The following is a 15,249-nucleotide window of genomic DNA, read 5'->3' as shown; positions in this document are numbered from 1 at the left end:
TACTGAACCCAGAAAATACCAAACTAAAGCTGTTAATTTAGTGTTGTATATGTAAAGTGTGTGTAAATTAAAGTTTTTATAGAGTTGAAATTACCTGAAACTCTCTCAGCTCAGTATCTTGAACCATTCTGCCACTCTTCCTTTGCCCTCACCCCCTTTTAGCTCCCTTGCTCTTTAAATTGTTACTTGAACATTAGCATCACAACATTGCAATAATGGATCCACATGGAGACAGTCTCTCCTCTGTCACGCAACCAGCAGTAAGGTTCAGTGGCAGGCTATTGTGAGTCAGGTTTATTTTATATGGAACACATGTCCATTAATGACAGACACAGAGCACGCGTGGTTTGGCTGCCCACAATATTGTGGGAATGATTACAGGGGACTGGGGGAGGGTGCCTTGACATTAGCTTTGCTTTTGATCATACTGTTCACCAAGGTGGCGCTGAGGAAACTCAGAACCGATGCTGGCAAAGGTTTAGATGCTAAAAGGTTCCCACACATGGCAAAGGGAAATGGAGGCTCTTGTGTGAACCCCCAGTACAATAAATGGAGTTGGTGGGTTCCTTGGCACAAAATGAATTGTGACAATATAATGCCAAGCAAAACAGTTGTTTTCAAGCAGCACTATATTAACGATGTTTGAAGTTTTTCAAAATTACATTCCAGCTTTTGTTTAAAAGGTTAGATAAAGGTAAGCCTGAGTTCTCAGGTAAGGTTTACTTTGCAGTTACTGCCTCTATCTTTCATCCAAAAGCACCTTTAATACACTTAAGTTGCCTGCCTCAGAGTGAACTGGTCAAGGTGCCTTCTTTAAGGGGCAGCCTACCATTGTAATAGGCCAGGTTTGTGATCGCAGTAATTCTCTACTTCCTGGAGGCCATTTGCCTGGGATTGCTAGCAACAGTTGGAATAGCTAATCTAAAATAATATTCGTCAAGACACCACAGATGGTTTTGTGTTTTTTTTTTTTTTTTAGAGCCACATCTACAACTTTTGAGTAAGGGTCAATAACAAAAAAGCATGTCAGAGCTTTTCCAGAGCAAGAGAAAAATCTTGTCAAAATGCTAAAAAAAGAAAGAAAGTTCAAAACCCAAATGTCAAGATATTAGAAAATGTAATCATTTTATTCATGTTGGTTTCATAAAAACGAACTAGCTGGTTTGGTTTAATTAATGACTCCTGCTATAATGGCTTATATTCTGATGTCTAAAATGGTGTAATTGTCAAGTAAAACTAATTAAAATATATAGGGATAATCCACAGCTGTACATTAAAGGATTTTAATGCACGACGTGTGTGCGAAGTTCCGCTTGAAGCAAAGTGCAATATTTGACCGGAAGAGTAAAATTGACGGTTATTTTCGCATATGGCTCGTAAGATATAGCATTCTGCCCGCGTTGAATCAGACACAGTAACACGTAGATAAGGTAGTAAGATTACATTCATTTGAATGAATGAATTATAGCATTTATTTGAAATAATTATTGAAAGAGAGAGATGTGAGATGTGTCTGTTCCAACGCCTATCTCACGACCAATTCGTACGTAGTCTATTTTACAAGGTTGCTAATTCGTACGAATTGGTATGACTTCACTTGTACAAATTGGTACGATTTGTCTAAATCCCAGTGAGGGCCGGTTTAGGGGCGGGGTCAGGGATAGTATAACTCGTAAATTATGTAGGCTACGATTGAGGTCGTACGAATTATAGCTACACCTCGTAAAATACGGGAATTGCGGGAGATCAGGTTGTCAACACCTCTCTCTCTCCATTAAGGAAGCTGTGAGTTTATTTAATTAAAAAAAGCGATGTAACCCACTCATTACTGAGAAATTTAAATTCTCTATTTTATTACTAAATTTTACTAAATTGTATTACAAAAAGTATTAATAAGCATTAAGTTTCTGTGCTCCTGAATGTTTCTGTGTGCGCAGTGCGATCTCTGCTCTCTTTGTGCAAGTGATGTAGCCTATGTGTGTTCGTGTGTGTGTGTGCTTCAATGAAAACAGGGTATGGACTATTAATATCCACCTTATTTTCAACACGGAAGCAAGGTGTTTTGTACAGCTAAAATTAACTGGAAGCAAATGACACCGGAAGCCAGACACATTAAAATGACAAATTTCCGCACCTGCTCTTACCTGAAAAATAAGGTGGATAGAACAGCCCGGTCTCACCCCAAAACGTCATGTACTGACGGGTCTTGACCATACGACAACATACGACGAAAAGGGTACCCCTAAAACGTCCATATGAGACGAAGACATAAGCGCACCAGCAGCGCCTCCTAGCGGTACCCTAACGCATACCTAAACCTACCCATAACCCGAATCGTCACATATGGACGTTTAGGGGGTACCCTTTTCGTCGTATGTTGCCGTATGGTCAAGACCCGTCAGTACGTGACGTTTTGGGGTGAGACTGTGTTAGATAGAACAGTGATTCAACTGACTTGGAACTACCAGTGCATTAAACAGTTTTATTGCACACCTTCCAGCCAATTAGAATCGAGTATTCTGAAAGACCATGGTATATAAGGGATAATCTATGGCTAGCTGTGCATTAAATTATTGTAATGCACAATGTGGAGGCAAAGAACTACCCGACGCGAAGCGAAGTGCATTGAAATTGTTTAATGCACAGCTAGCCGTGGATTATCCCTTACATATACCACCTCAAAGGAGGACACCCTCATGGTTAAAGGAAAACCCTCTGACATAAGATTTTATTTTCTAACTATAACAAGGTTGCTCACTAAATGTAATCAAATAGTATTATGACAGTTCCTGTTTTGTTTGTTACTATGTTAATAGGGAAAAAAATGCAAAGAATAAAGTGTTTTAAAATTTGTTAGTTTTACAATATGGTTGCCATTTTAAATGTTCCTCTTATTCACTTTTTGTTAGCCTATTTGTTGTTGCATGTGTGATCATCCCATTTTTAATATGTTGTAGAGTTTATTTTCATCCATATTCTTCATCAAATTCTTCATCACATGTTTTATCAGTTGTTATAGCTGGACCTTAAAGTTAACAAAAGTAATAAAAAAAAAATAAAAAAAAACATGTAGGTATCTATTACACATTTAATATATTTAATAGATACATATATAAAATATTTATTTATATATTTATACGTATTTATATATTTATTTTCTTTCTTTTTCTTTTTTTTTTACTCCATTTGACCTGAACTGACCTAAGAATGAAAACATTTCTGACCTACAAGACACATAGTCGTGATTGTTAATACAGGTTACTTCTTTGTGATTTAATTTCCTGTTTTATGAATATTCTAACAACAAAATGACTTCCTACATATTTGTTACATTACATTTACTCAAATATTGGTAATGTTTCAAAACAAAACTTGGTTATTTTCTTCAAGGAAACAACAGTAAAATATGACAAACTACTTTTTTAGCCATTTAATTAGGCTACATTTTTCTTTCTTTATTAGGCTACAGTTTTAAAAATGTATTTTTCTTTTAGAAAGTGAACACGTTCATCAAATATGTTTTTTAAAGTGTATTAAAGTCATTGTCTTGAACTGCATTTTAATTTAATTTAATAAGCACTGCATATCCTATCATTAGTAAATGTTTCAATGAAAATGTTTTCTCCGTTTGAAATGTATCCTTTTTAAAGTAATACATCTTTAAGTGCCCTGTAAAAAAAGTTTCTTTTTTTCATTAGCTGTCAGGAGACAAGTGCATTCTCATTGTCAATGCGTTAAACATCTTAAAGTTCAAAACATGTTCTTAGGTGAGACTGACATGTTTCATTGTTTCATCCAAGTTGTTGGTGCAGTGGTGCAGTTGCTCAAAGTCTAGTGTAATTTTAGTCTTAAACAAAAACAAACCCCAAAACAATGCATAACCTATGTTTCCATTTTCAGACAAAGTGAATGCCTTGATTTACTGTAGTAAAGTATTTCATCAATCCTTACTAAAAAGTCTGCTTTAATAAACAGACAGGGAGGTAAAACACAGGGGTAAGGTTACATTTCATGACTCGACTGAACAGAGACACTGTAACCTCAACCAAACACAATGTTTGAAGTTAGCAGGTCTGAATATCCAGGCAGAGCTGACATCCTAAATCAGAAGACTGAAGTTGTCATGTTTAAAACATCTTTAAGATATCTGAATGTATAAAGGTACCAAAAACAATTTAGGTTGCGTAATATACTGACAGAAATTATTTACAAAAAAACTTGAACTCTGTGAATGTCATGTTGCAATTGATTAATTCCTTGTGTCCAATTGTGTTAAGTGTCTGTCTTTCTGAGCTTAACACAGTTTAGTCTCATAGCATGACAATAAATCGGTTTGACTTGACCAGCAGTTCGGAATCATTGAAGCATCAATGAATGAAGAGTCAAAATGGCATTGCTCTTTTAATTATTCAGTGGTATACCCGTATTTCGAGGCAAAAATAAAATCAGCTTCTGTTCAAAATCAGATTATAAATTCAACACACACCTCTCGAAGAAATGATGGGCTCATACATTGCATTATTTACCAGCAGAGGGCGATGTGAACTTGAAAAGGGCATAACAAAAACTTCAGTCATAAGAATGACTGGTCATGCCTGCAATCTGAGTGATACAAGTATCAAGCACAATGATTTGCAGTCATCAAAGATTCGGGCAAGACTGTTAGGCTTCTTCAAACTATTTGAATTATATTTCCACATACTGACTTTCCCCTTGTTGGTCAGTAGTATAGCCTTATGCTGCTTTAATTTGCATCTCTCTGCTGAAAGCAACAGAAGAAGCCCCTACCAATAAAAGTACAACTAGGCAACATTTAGAGTTTATGGTCACCAAATGTTTTATCGTTGACAAGGAATTAATTTTTGTAATTAATTTTTAGAGTGTTTATATCTTATGCAACTGTAGCGCAGCTAAGAAAACATTTTAAACAGAACATTTAGGCTATTAAGTTTTCGTGATATATTTTTGATACGTAGGCTAGATAAAGCTGTATGCTTGTTATGGCAGTCGGACTGGGCTTTTGATTTGTCAATTCACCGTCCGGTATTGGAATGTAAAAAAAAAAGATACTTACACATAGGCGTAGATATAGGCCTATAAAAAAACACAACAATAATAATGATTTTCTCTTCATCTCTGTGAAAATACACACTGTTTGTTAACATGTGGTAAAACTGTTTAAACGCACTAGAATCCGCCGTTTGAAGCGCTCGGAGGGATAGACGCACTCATTCTTCGGTGGGGCGGCTATTGGAGCCAAGTGATCAGTCATTGACTAATTGTTTTAGACAAACATTTTTTTCTCCATGAGAGTACAAGGTCGAGAATTTGGCTCTGTTAATTGGACGTAACAGAATTTAACAATAGCCTCTCAATAAAACGAGTTTTGTGATTATGGTTTTAGAAAGAGAAGAAAAGAGGCGATGGGGCTCTCTAATTACCAGCCTGGACTCTGGAGATCCCGTCGGTCATTGTGCGCGGGTGTGCAGAGACTGTGTGGCCGGCAGGCAGGCGACAGGCGCCGGATTGTGAACAAAGGACTGTCTGCTGCTGAGGCTGTGAGGCGTCCCTGCCGAGGCGATTAACCCTTCCACCAGGACGGTGACACTTTTCTCGACTCCCTATCCTCCCCCACCCCGGGCATAATGGTAGTACAGTATAGAGATAGGACAGGTGAAGACAAGATTAGTGTATTAACGACCGACACACCTAAGAAAAGTCCCGCTCAGAACAAATAACACATTGTAACAAGCAAGTCGGTACAATAGCTTAACGCAATTGTGCTTTTTGAAGTTGGTGAACGAATTATGGTGAACAAATTGAAATGTTTTAAAGACAATGCCAATATGTCTTTATACTGCAACAGATCAGAAATCATAAACCTATTTATAATTAGATCGCAGTGACTGAGACAGGATAGCACGTACATCGCAGAGACATTTGATGTGTGTGTTTTCATCTGACGTATGTTTAGAGTGTTTGCTCATCTGCAAGACGTCTATGAGACGTTTCCTGTCAGATGTCAAATAGATAGGCTTTATAAAATGACTTGATCTAGAATAAATGTAAAACTGACTTTTGTTTAGCCTATCAGAGATATTTATTTGTACACAGCGCTTTCCAGACGAAGTGCTCTTTATAAGACATATTGCAGACGTAGTACATGTGCTACCTGGGATTATTTGTCACAACATTTGTCAATAAACTAGGTTACTACGATCAACAGATGGCGCACCTACATCACATTTAGCTGCATGTAGGCTAACTGCAGAACGTCGCACAACCAATTTAACCAGTTTAACTATATTAATGTAGGACTATATAAGCACGGTGACATTGTTAGATTAAATTAAGTACTTGATCTCAACCCACAAATAGAGATACAAATGTTTGAATCCCAGGATAACGCAAGGCAAAAAGCTGCAAGGTTCATGCATCTTATCTAAAACAATGGCAATAACACTGCTCTGTAGGTAGCCTATATGAGTGATCTGATCAAGAATACAGAAAATAAAACATATGCTCATAATTTACACGGAATCATATTTACATAGCCTATAAATACAGTCCTGTATTTACACAAATGAAGTAATACAAAAGACTAAATGAACACTTTCGTTTTATTTAACTGAGAAATTGCAACAAAATCGCTCATTAACCCGAAAATCCAGCACCGAGATGTTTAAACAGACAGCTCTCATAAGAGAAACCTTCTCAATGCAAGATTAGAAAGAAACCTGAGTTGTCCCTGCCTATGGACCATCATTAAATTTAAACATCTTTTGTTGAATTTAGCTACAAATGAATAACATATCACCAGAGATTTAGATTTACAGTGGCTTTTCCTTACTTATCTGGCAGGATTTCACAAACATAAACACATTCGGTTTCCTGCTATCAAGCGCTATATTGTTCATTATTTGTAAATGGGAAAATATAAATGTTACAAATTGAGACCTAATACTATTTACACACCAATGTACAGTTTTGAATAAATTAAAATCTGTCTCCTTCAGTCCATTAACCTTATTTACATACGTGTTACTTTTATTATTATTATAAATAATTAGAAAGAAAGGTCCCAGACATAGGCAAATTAAACGTTGAGCATCCTCATATGTTGTTTACAGTCTTTTTTTTCTTTTTTTTTACTTTTCGTTTTTTTTTTTTTTTTTTTTTTAATACACTGACATGTGAGCCTAAAATGGGCATCCACATTCAAATAGCTAAAGAACATTCCAGGGGAACATTCATAATATAATTTCATCGCCAAATCAAGGATGAACGAAATCAGCATGCTTTGTAGATCCGAAAGAGGGGCGTAAAATAGCCTATGTTACAGTTCTCGTCGAAATCCAGGTGTGGGGCTTGTGATAGCCTAATGATAGGGGATGTTCCATTGTCTGAGCCATCCGTTCAACTGACAAACTCATTTTCATTGAAGCATAGTTATGTAATAAGAAAGAGTCCGCGGTAGTGTTCATGGGGTCACTTTGGTGAATCGCTACGGGGTGACACGTCTCTGTGTTTCTCCAGTCCGCTTACTAATCTTTGTATATTCTGCAGTTCGTTGATGGAATCCTTCCCTGAAGATTTGGGAGATCCTGAGCTCTGGCCGGTTCCGGTTTTATGGCTGTGGTGCTCAGATATGGGACTGCTCTCCCTGCTGCCTGATTTCGATGACTCTGACTCCGCGCTCAGAGTGCTTGGAATTCCGGTGGTGAGCAGGCCGGAGCTTTGAGGAATAGACACGGGGATCTGATAGGGGTTGAATCGCATCCTTGGCCTCGTGCTGGTGAGAAAGGGGTTCCGGCTGAGGGTGGACGCGGCACTGCCGGCAGGGAGAGCAGAAGCCGCCGCTGCCGCAGCCGCCATGTATGTGTACGGGTAGGGTAGCAATCCTCCGAACGGTTGCATGGAGATACCCTAAATGTAAAACAACAACAAGACATTTTAATTCACTGTCAGACCAAAATAAAGAAATAAATGCAGCTTGTCAAGAAATATGATAATTATAGTTATTAATTAAATGTTATTGCGCAAAAAAAAAAAAAAAAAAAAAAAAAAAAACATCGAAAGGAACATATGTTGGCTGAGCGCGGTTTGCAAAGATCTGCATCCGTTTACTGCGTGATAAAATAATAGAAAAAATGTAACATAAACACTAGGGTGTAACAATATACCGTCACACAAATCGTATCAATATGTATCGTGGATAGTGACAATGTATCGCATGTAATTTACCCAAAATGAAAATTAAGTTTAAGTTTACAGAGTTTTAGAGTCAGTACTACATTAAACTACTATATATATTGTTGAATATAATGTACAATAATGCAATGGGGGAGTGTTTGTGGGTCCTGATAATGCCAAATGTCTTGTTTTCAGTAAAAAGTGGCCTACATTATTTTTTAAATATATCTAAGTCAGTGACAGAGTGCAAGCATATTCGTCTAAAATAATTCTGTATTTTCAGCTTCAGAATCACGAATATTTTTTGAATAGGCAGTTAGGGATACTAACACTGGTGTCACCATTTCATTTACACCCCCAATGTAATACCAAATTTAGCATTTTAATCAACAGTACATTTTTTTGTTAACCATTTATCAAATGTCATGGAGTATCGCAATAATATTGTATTGTGTGTTCAGTATCGTGATATGTATTGAATCTTGATTCGTAATACTCAAGGGTATTGTTACACCCCTAATAAACACCAATTTCCCTTGATTCCAAATGCAGCGATAGCCTACATTGTTTACCAGAACTGATGAAACAGTTTACAAATGTAAAATAATGGCAGAAAATACAGATTTACAACAAATACTTGCTACTAAGCTATATATTTTTATCTTGGGGACTCTGTGATAATATCTGTTGGCAAACATTTAGAAAATAGGCTTGAAATGCATTTTGTTAGCTATAGGCATAGTCATAAACAATCATCATACCTGAGATGCAAGCATATGTTGTGATAAGTGGAATGGGAAAGGGTTGGGTGAACTGGTACTCTGAGAGGAGAGGCTTCCATTCTCTAGTCCACTTGCTCCAGACATTGAGGCTAACAAATGTCCCATGCCCATGGTTGAGAAAGCACTTGGAGTCATAGCAAACTGCCCCGGGTGAAATAAGAGTGGTTGTCCTGCACTCAATGGGTTAAAGAAATGTTGATTGTGTAAACCAGAGAGGGCTAGACTTTGCAAGTGACTTGCGCTGAAATGCGACGGGCTCTCTGTTTGAACCATCAGTGGGGAAAAGCCATCTTTGACTGGGCCCATGGAGTCTGCATCCTTTTTGGAGGTATCTGATTCTTTCAAATTCCTGCTGTCCAGTTTGTCCTTCTCCAAGTTTCTGATGCTGAAGACAGAATCGTTATCTTTCCTCAATTCCGAGCAGTCCCTTTTCTTTTCAAGGTTAGATCTGTCCTTGACTCTGTCCTCGCAACGTGGGCTGAATGGTGATCGTGGTCTCTGATCTGGACTATTGACTCTGATCATTCCATCATCGTGTTGGTCTAGTTCGTTGTCGCTTTCATCGCAGTTTTTGTCATCTGGAAAAGACGAATATTAAGCACATCAGATTTATTTTCTTTTGATAAAACCACAAAAAATGTTCTTTGATAAATTCGACTCCTTAAAAAACACACCGACTTGCATCTGTTTAATTACTCCCTGTGATTACACAAGGATGGGATGAAATGTTTTCCATGATAACTACTTCCTCTGTTTTCATCCATGGCACAATGAGCGTGACTTCATGAGATTTGGACAGTTTGAAGGAAAAATTTTAATGAGCTCCTAATTAATCGTGATGAAATTCAGATGACAGATTGGCAGACCCAAAGCATGTGCATGAGACATTCTCTGTATCTGCTGCACTTCGTTTATATATCATGACGTGCCCTGAGGACTATAACTCTTAGCAACTGATCCTATTTTCATAACATGTAAATTGACAATATTTACACATTACACAAATACATTCTACCAAAATGACAAAGATCCGTCAGCAAACTTCATACTACAGTATTCATCTGTAAATTAGTCATAAAATAGTTTAAGCTAAATTAAAAGACAAAATAATAAAAAGTAAAGTCAGGAAGTACAATTTGCATAAAGTCAGAAACTACAATAGGCTACATAGTTTGCACACATGGACAGTTTGCTATGGATCATATCTTAAGTGAGATTTATTTCTTCTTAATTTGTCATTAAACGCCACAAAATGGAACAATGCATGATAATAGATAAAGGCTAAGAACATTTATGAAGATTAAATGTAATGAAATAATTTTTGACAGTTCCTTAATTCTTATCTGCACTTTTAAAAATAACAGACTGGGTGATTACAAATCATAGAACAATAGCTGTGCATATTTACAGTGTATAAATGCACATTCAATTACAGCATTCCTTCACTGTGTTAACCTGGCAGCTATATCACAGTTACAAAGCAGCTGTTGGAGTTACTTTAGATTTTTATGGCTGATTTGATCTAACTGTATGAATTTCAGTTATTTATTCATTTTATATAATTTACTTATAACGTGCAACATCTTAAATTGTTAATGTATGCCATGTATATAGTTAATATTCCTATATTCTGCCACATAAACCACACAGAAGAACACTGCCATCCAACTAGTTCAAACTGACAGTAACTAAAAAACTAACAGGCAACATATTCAGTTCATTCTGAATATCAGTTCATCAGTAAAGCTTTAAATAGTTGCTCGTTCAGCAGCAGCGTAAAGTTAATCAACTTTAAGAAAACAAATTATAAAAATATATCGAATCTACATGATAGACGTTAAAATATATTAATCTAATGTAAATTCCATTCAAAAACAACGTAATTGACAAAGGTATTGTTGGTGTTAACAAACAATTAGCCTAGTGCAAACAAGAAACTCTGCACTAAATTACGGAAATGCCATCACAATGCATGTTTTTACCTCTGGATCTGTTGAATTTGAGTGGACTTGTTGCTGATCCAATCGGCGAGTGAACTGAATCCCTGCCAGTAGTTTGTTCGCAGGATGAAGCGTCCGAATCTCCTCCATCTCGATCTTTGCACTGATCATCATACATGCGCATTGACGGCAGGGCTAACTGTTTTCTGAAAATTAAACTGAAATTAGATTTATGTCATGCCTAAATAGTATTATTTTTACATATCCGATTGTTAAACAAAACTTTAGACGTAATACCTCTTTTCTCTTCTTCCATTCCCAGTGTCTCTGAATCCTTTTGCGAATGGATTATGATCAATTTTCAGTTGTGTGATCTATAAAAAAGAGAAATTGCATTTATTGCTTTCCGTAGGACTATTTCAAATTAACAGCACTAAATTATTTTAAAACTATAATTCGCGTTTTTTTTAAGTTTTTTTTTTTTAAACAAACTAATAATCTAGTGAAATAAACTATGAGACATGTCAACTCAAATCTGTCCTGATATATCCACAACGACTGTTTGAATTGTTTTGTGAATTAAGTTTAGGCCTAATCAAACCAAGTTTATAACTGAATTGTTAAATGAACAACTCAGAGTACTTTCGTTTGTTCAACCGAATTCATTGTGACTTCACGTGATGTAGCCTAGTGTAGTTTCACACCGTACAAGCCTTTCATTTTTACGGGGTCACATTTGATTGTTAAGCATATTGTATTGCTCAAGTTATACATACAAACGACTATTTGGTGCCCGTATTGATTTGAACTGGCCAGTAAACTTTACGATCATATGGCCACCAGTCTAGTGTGCTGTCATCCCAATTATAATCAACTCTATTCATGACCATGAAAAAAAAAAAAAAAAAAAAAAAAAAAAAAAAAAAAACCCAGAAGGAATAGTCGGGTAGGGAAGATACTGAACAGAATTCTAAAACATACATGTTACAAATTGTTTTTCTCTTTCAGCTCTAATAATAATAACAACAATAATAATAATCATAATAATAATATGACAACGGATAATTACAAACAACCATTTAAAATTAAAATTGCGTTTAAGTGCTGTAGTAACTTACCTTGTCATTCTGATATGCAGTGACACCTATAAAATCGGTCTCAGGAAATACATATGTCCTGAAGGTGCTGTAAGGGAGCTTCAGAATGTCGTTGGCTCTAACGATATGAAACCTGGGCTGGTATTTGTGCATTGAATTTAGAATGGTCTGAAAAAATAGAAAAGTTTTCAGGTCAATAATAATCAGGTATCACAAATCTATTATAAAAGAAATATCTGCACAGTAAACAAAAACATGCTTGTATTTTCCATATGAAAATGTTTCTTACATTTTTTTTTTTTTTTTTTTTTTTTTTGATAGTATAGTGGGTTTTATGAGAGCAGAATACCTTGTACTGTATTAATGGGTGGATTTTTCGGTGTGATCGTTGAGGCCTTGTTTGGATAATTGAGTGAATTATTTATTTATTTCATCGAAAGCTATAACAAAACAATATTCTAAATTGCCATTTAAATGATATGGATAGGAATAGTGTCATTTAGCCTGGAGTGAAAAAACACATCTTTGGTTCACACTGTCGATCATGGGACATAGTTTGCCCCATGGCATTTAATGTTAAGGCAACTGCTCTTTCATGCTTCATTTAGTCGACAGACGCTGAAAACGCGTTCGGAATCCAATGCACCTTAAATGTCTAAATTCTGTGCTTAGCTTAATCTCGTAATCATCTTTGCTTCTTGATCACTTAGATAACTTTATAGTATCCAATTTTCCTGTTATAATGGAAATAATGAAACAGAAATCATTCCTAAGAAATCAGATTTTGACATTACAGAGTAGTTTCTATAATACAACTATTTACATTAACATACAGACATGCAGTTTCAGAAAACGTAATGTAACTTACAAATCCATGTTTATCCGAGATATTGTTGGTCAGTTTGAGTTTATGGAAAGCAACAGGCTTTGCCATCCACTGTTCACCCGTGGCCGGGCTATCCGGGTGAATGTACATTCGTTTGGGCATCTCCGGGTCGGCCTTTCCTGCGACCATCCATCGAGAGTTGTGAAATTTGTACCGACAGTCGTCTGCCGCAACAATATCCATCAAAAGTATATACTTGGCTTTTTTGTCCAGGCCGTTCACGCGCACTTTAAACGGAGGAAACATTCTCCTGTGGACGGAACAGACATTAGTCATATCTGAGCCGAATTTCCTCATCAAAATATGCATTTAATATTTTAAAGACATTTTAAAATTAATTCAAAATGTAGCCTATTCAGCTACAATTTCCGTAAAAACAAATAAATATCCCTCATATCTAGGTCGTTTGGCAAAGGCTAACAGGCTATTAACAAGTACCCTACCAGACGATATAGCCTACTTGCAAACATTTTCTAATATTTTACATGCGTATTTATAGACAAAGGGATTGTTACCCCTTTATCATTCCTATACTTATATATTTCAGGTAGGTCTTGATACAAAAAAAGAAGAAAAAAAAAAAAAAAGAAGAAGAAGAAACAGCCAATTATGGCCGGTGTTTCTTTTTTTTTTTTCCTCTTCTTCTTAAAAATTAGTTCGCCTCGTGTTAGCGCGATATTTACATTGTTCAGATACATTAACTCCTGCGCTTATATCGCGGATGAGTTTCTATATAATAACCTTAATAACAGAACGAATGTGAATGTTATTATAATGCTGACATGAATATTGAGTTTTGTGACAGTTCGGTGCCGTTGATTGACGTATAAACATAGCCTATTTATCGAGCAATAGGCCTATCTCATTTCGAACTAAATTATATTTTCTATAGTGAAATATAGGCTACTAAACATTTTCAAAGTGAAATACATGAACATCGTTATGATCAATACAAGGAAAAATAAAAAAATAAAAAATATATAAACGCCTTACCTTCCTGATTTAGTGATGACCATTTCGGTTCCAATTTTGTGGAATTGATCCCAAAGGTCCTTAGCTTCTAATGTAACTTTAGGATCGTCTTCAACGTCCTCCTCTGGCTCGAGGCTCTTGAAGGAGCGGAGATGAGCCGCCTGGTGGTGATGTCCAAGCGCCGCGTGTAAGCTAGCCTCAGCCGCGCCGGAGAGCGCATGATCCGCCAGTGGTTTACTGAGACCCGGTGGTAAAGTGAGCGCTGGAAAGAACGAAGGTTGAGCCGCGGCAAGGAAAGCTGACATGGGAAAGTCGGCCGGCCTGTGCGCGTGAAAAGGGTGATAAGCCATAGCGTTCGCTGTAAAAACTGGATCTCTCATCGGTGCATCCAAAAAGCCAGATGGAAGTATAATATTCTAAAATAAACTGCGCCTTGAACTCGCGTAAGTCCGACTGTCTGTCGCCCTCTTACAACAGAAAGAAAGCGGTGGTTTCAGTAGTTGGAGAAGACTGGTAGGAAATGTCACTACCGTCGATGATGTCCAGTTGCAGCACAGTGATAAAATCCTTCAAAAGTGCAACATTGACACTTCGGTGTAGATTTACAGCTTTCCTACTGTCCAAACCACTATAGTATCTAAAGCAGCCCCAATAAGAATGCGCAAGTCGTGAGCACTGATGTAGAATTGGAAGGTTCGTCCCTGACCACACTGTCTTACGTGCCCCTTCTCACTGGATCCCCGTACTAATGAACCAAACCGTCTTGATTGCAGATTTTACGCATTCTGGACCAATTGTAGAGCTCCATAGGCGTGGTTTTGACAGCTCCAGCCAAGATCGTGAAGGGGGGGCTGGCTAGAAGGTGTCGGAAGCATTCGCAGTAAGAAAACATGTCAACAGAATAAAATATTAACCAATGACAGAGTAAGGATCTGGAAACCCCACCCCCGCATAACCTAACCGAGGAACGGTCATCTGGCTGTGCGCAGCCGGGTAAGAGAATGCTTTTCCCGGCTTGCGTTTGATCAGTTTTAGGGCTGTGTGCATGCTTGATATATTTATGCTCCATTGTCTAACTTCAAGATATATTTTGGACATTACATTTGAAAGGTTATGCGTAACTAACATACCAAAATGATTTTAATGTGTAATAAACTGTTGCTATTTTAATGGTGTTTAATAATAGCAACACACACTTTATGAAAATTCTAGTAGCAATTGTACTAAACAACAAATGTTTATTTATTATAACGACTTTCCCAGAGTTTGCACAGTTAACTAATCTTAAATCGACCGATTGGAGGATATATTTTATTTCTCAAAGCGATATTCAAAACAATGTTGGTTGCACAGATTTGGATGCTCGCTTAAAACCAGAG

The 15,249-nt window shown here is 36.8% G+C and overlaps 1 protein-coding gene across 2 annotated transcripts; it reads right to left on the bottom strand.

Annotated features, from left to right (window-relative positions):
* Positions 1 to 6,090: 6,090 nt before the first annotated feature.
* Positions 6,091 to 14,725, bottom strand: tbx2a (T-box transcription factor 2a). 2 transcript variants are annotated; one of them, XM_079870434.1, is made up of 7 exons: positions 13,892 to 14,725; positions 12,881 to 13,148; positions 12,034 to 12,180; positions 11,213 to 11,289; positions 10,958 to 11,133; positions 8,955 to 9,553; positions 6,091 to 7,926 (listed from the first exon to the last, which is right to left on the bottom strand). In XM_079870434.1, exons 1-7 carry the CDS (start codon positions 14,248 to 14,250, stop codon positions 7,489 to 7,491), a joined length of 2,064 nt encoding a protein of 687 aa, XP_079726560.1. In that variant the 5' UTR covers positions 14,251 to 14,725; the 3' UTR covers positions 6,091 to 7,488. The 2 variants fall into 2 exon arrangements, with proteins under 2 accessions (XP_079726560.1, XP_079726561.1); XM_079870435.1 differs by having other exon boundaries at positions 10,958 to 11,121; positions 13,892 to 14,625.
* Positions 14,726 to 15,249: the final 524 nt, after the last annotated feature.

The sequence above is a fragment of the Squalius cephalus genome, assembly GCF_949319135.1.
Source record: "Squalius cephalus genome assembly, chromosome: 5".
NCBI classification, from domain to species: domain Eukaryota; kingdom Metazoa; phylum Chordata; class Actinopteri; order Cypriniformes; family Leuciscidae; genus Squalius; species Squalius cephalus.
This window is presented reverse-complemented; position numbering and strand designations above follow the sequence as displayed.

Bases quoted from the DNA above. Each gene is read 5' to 3' on its own strand.
- tbx2a (XM_079870434.1), bottom strand. From the start codon at position 14,250: ATGAGAGATCCAGTTTTTACAGCGAACGCTATGGCTTATCACCCTTTT. The intron at 11,290-12,033 runs GTAAGTTACTAC...TCTTTTTTATAG, and splicing joins CTGCATATCAGAATGACAAG to ATCACACAACTGAAAATTGA. The intron at 9,554-10,957 runs GTAAAAACATGC...CGTCTTTTCCAG, and splicing joins CAAATTCAACAGATCCAGAG to ATGACAAAAACTGCGATGAA.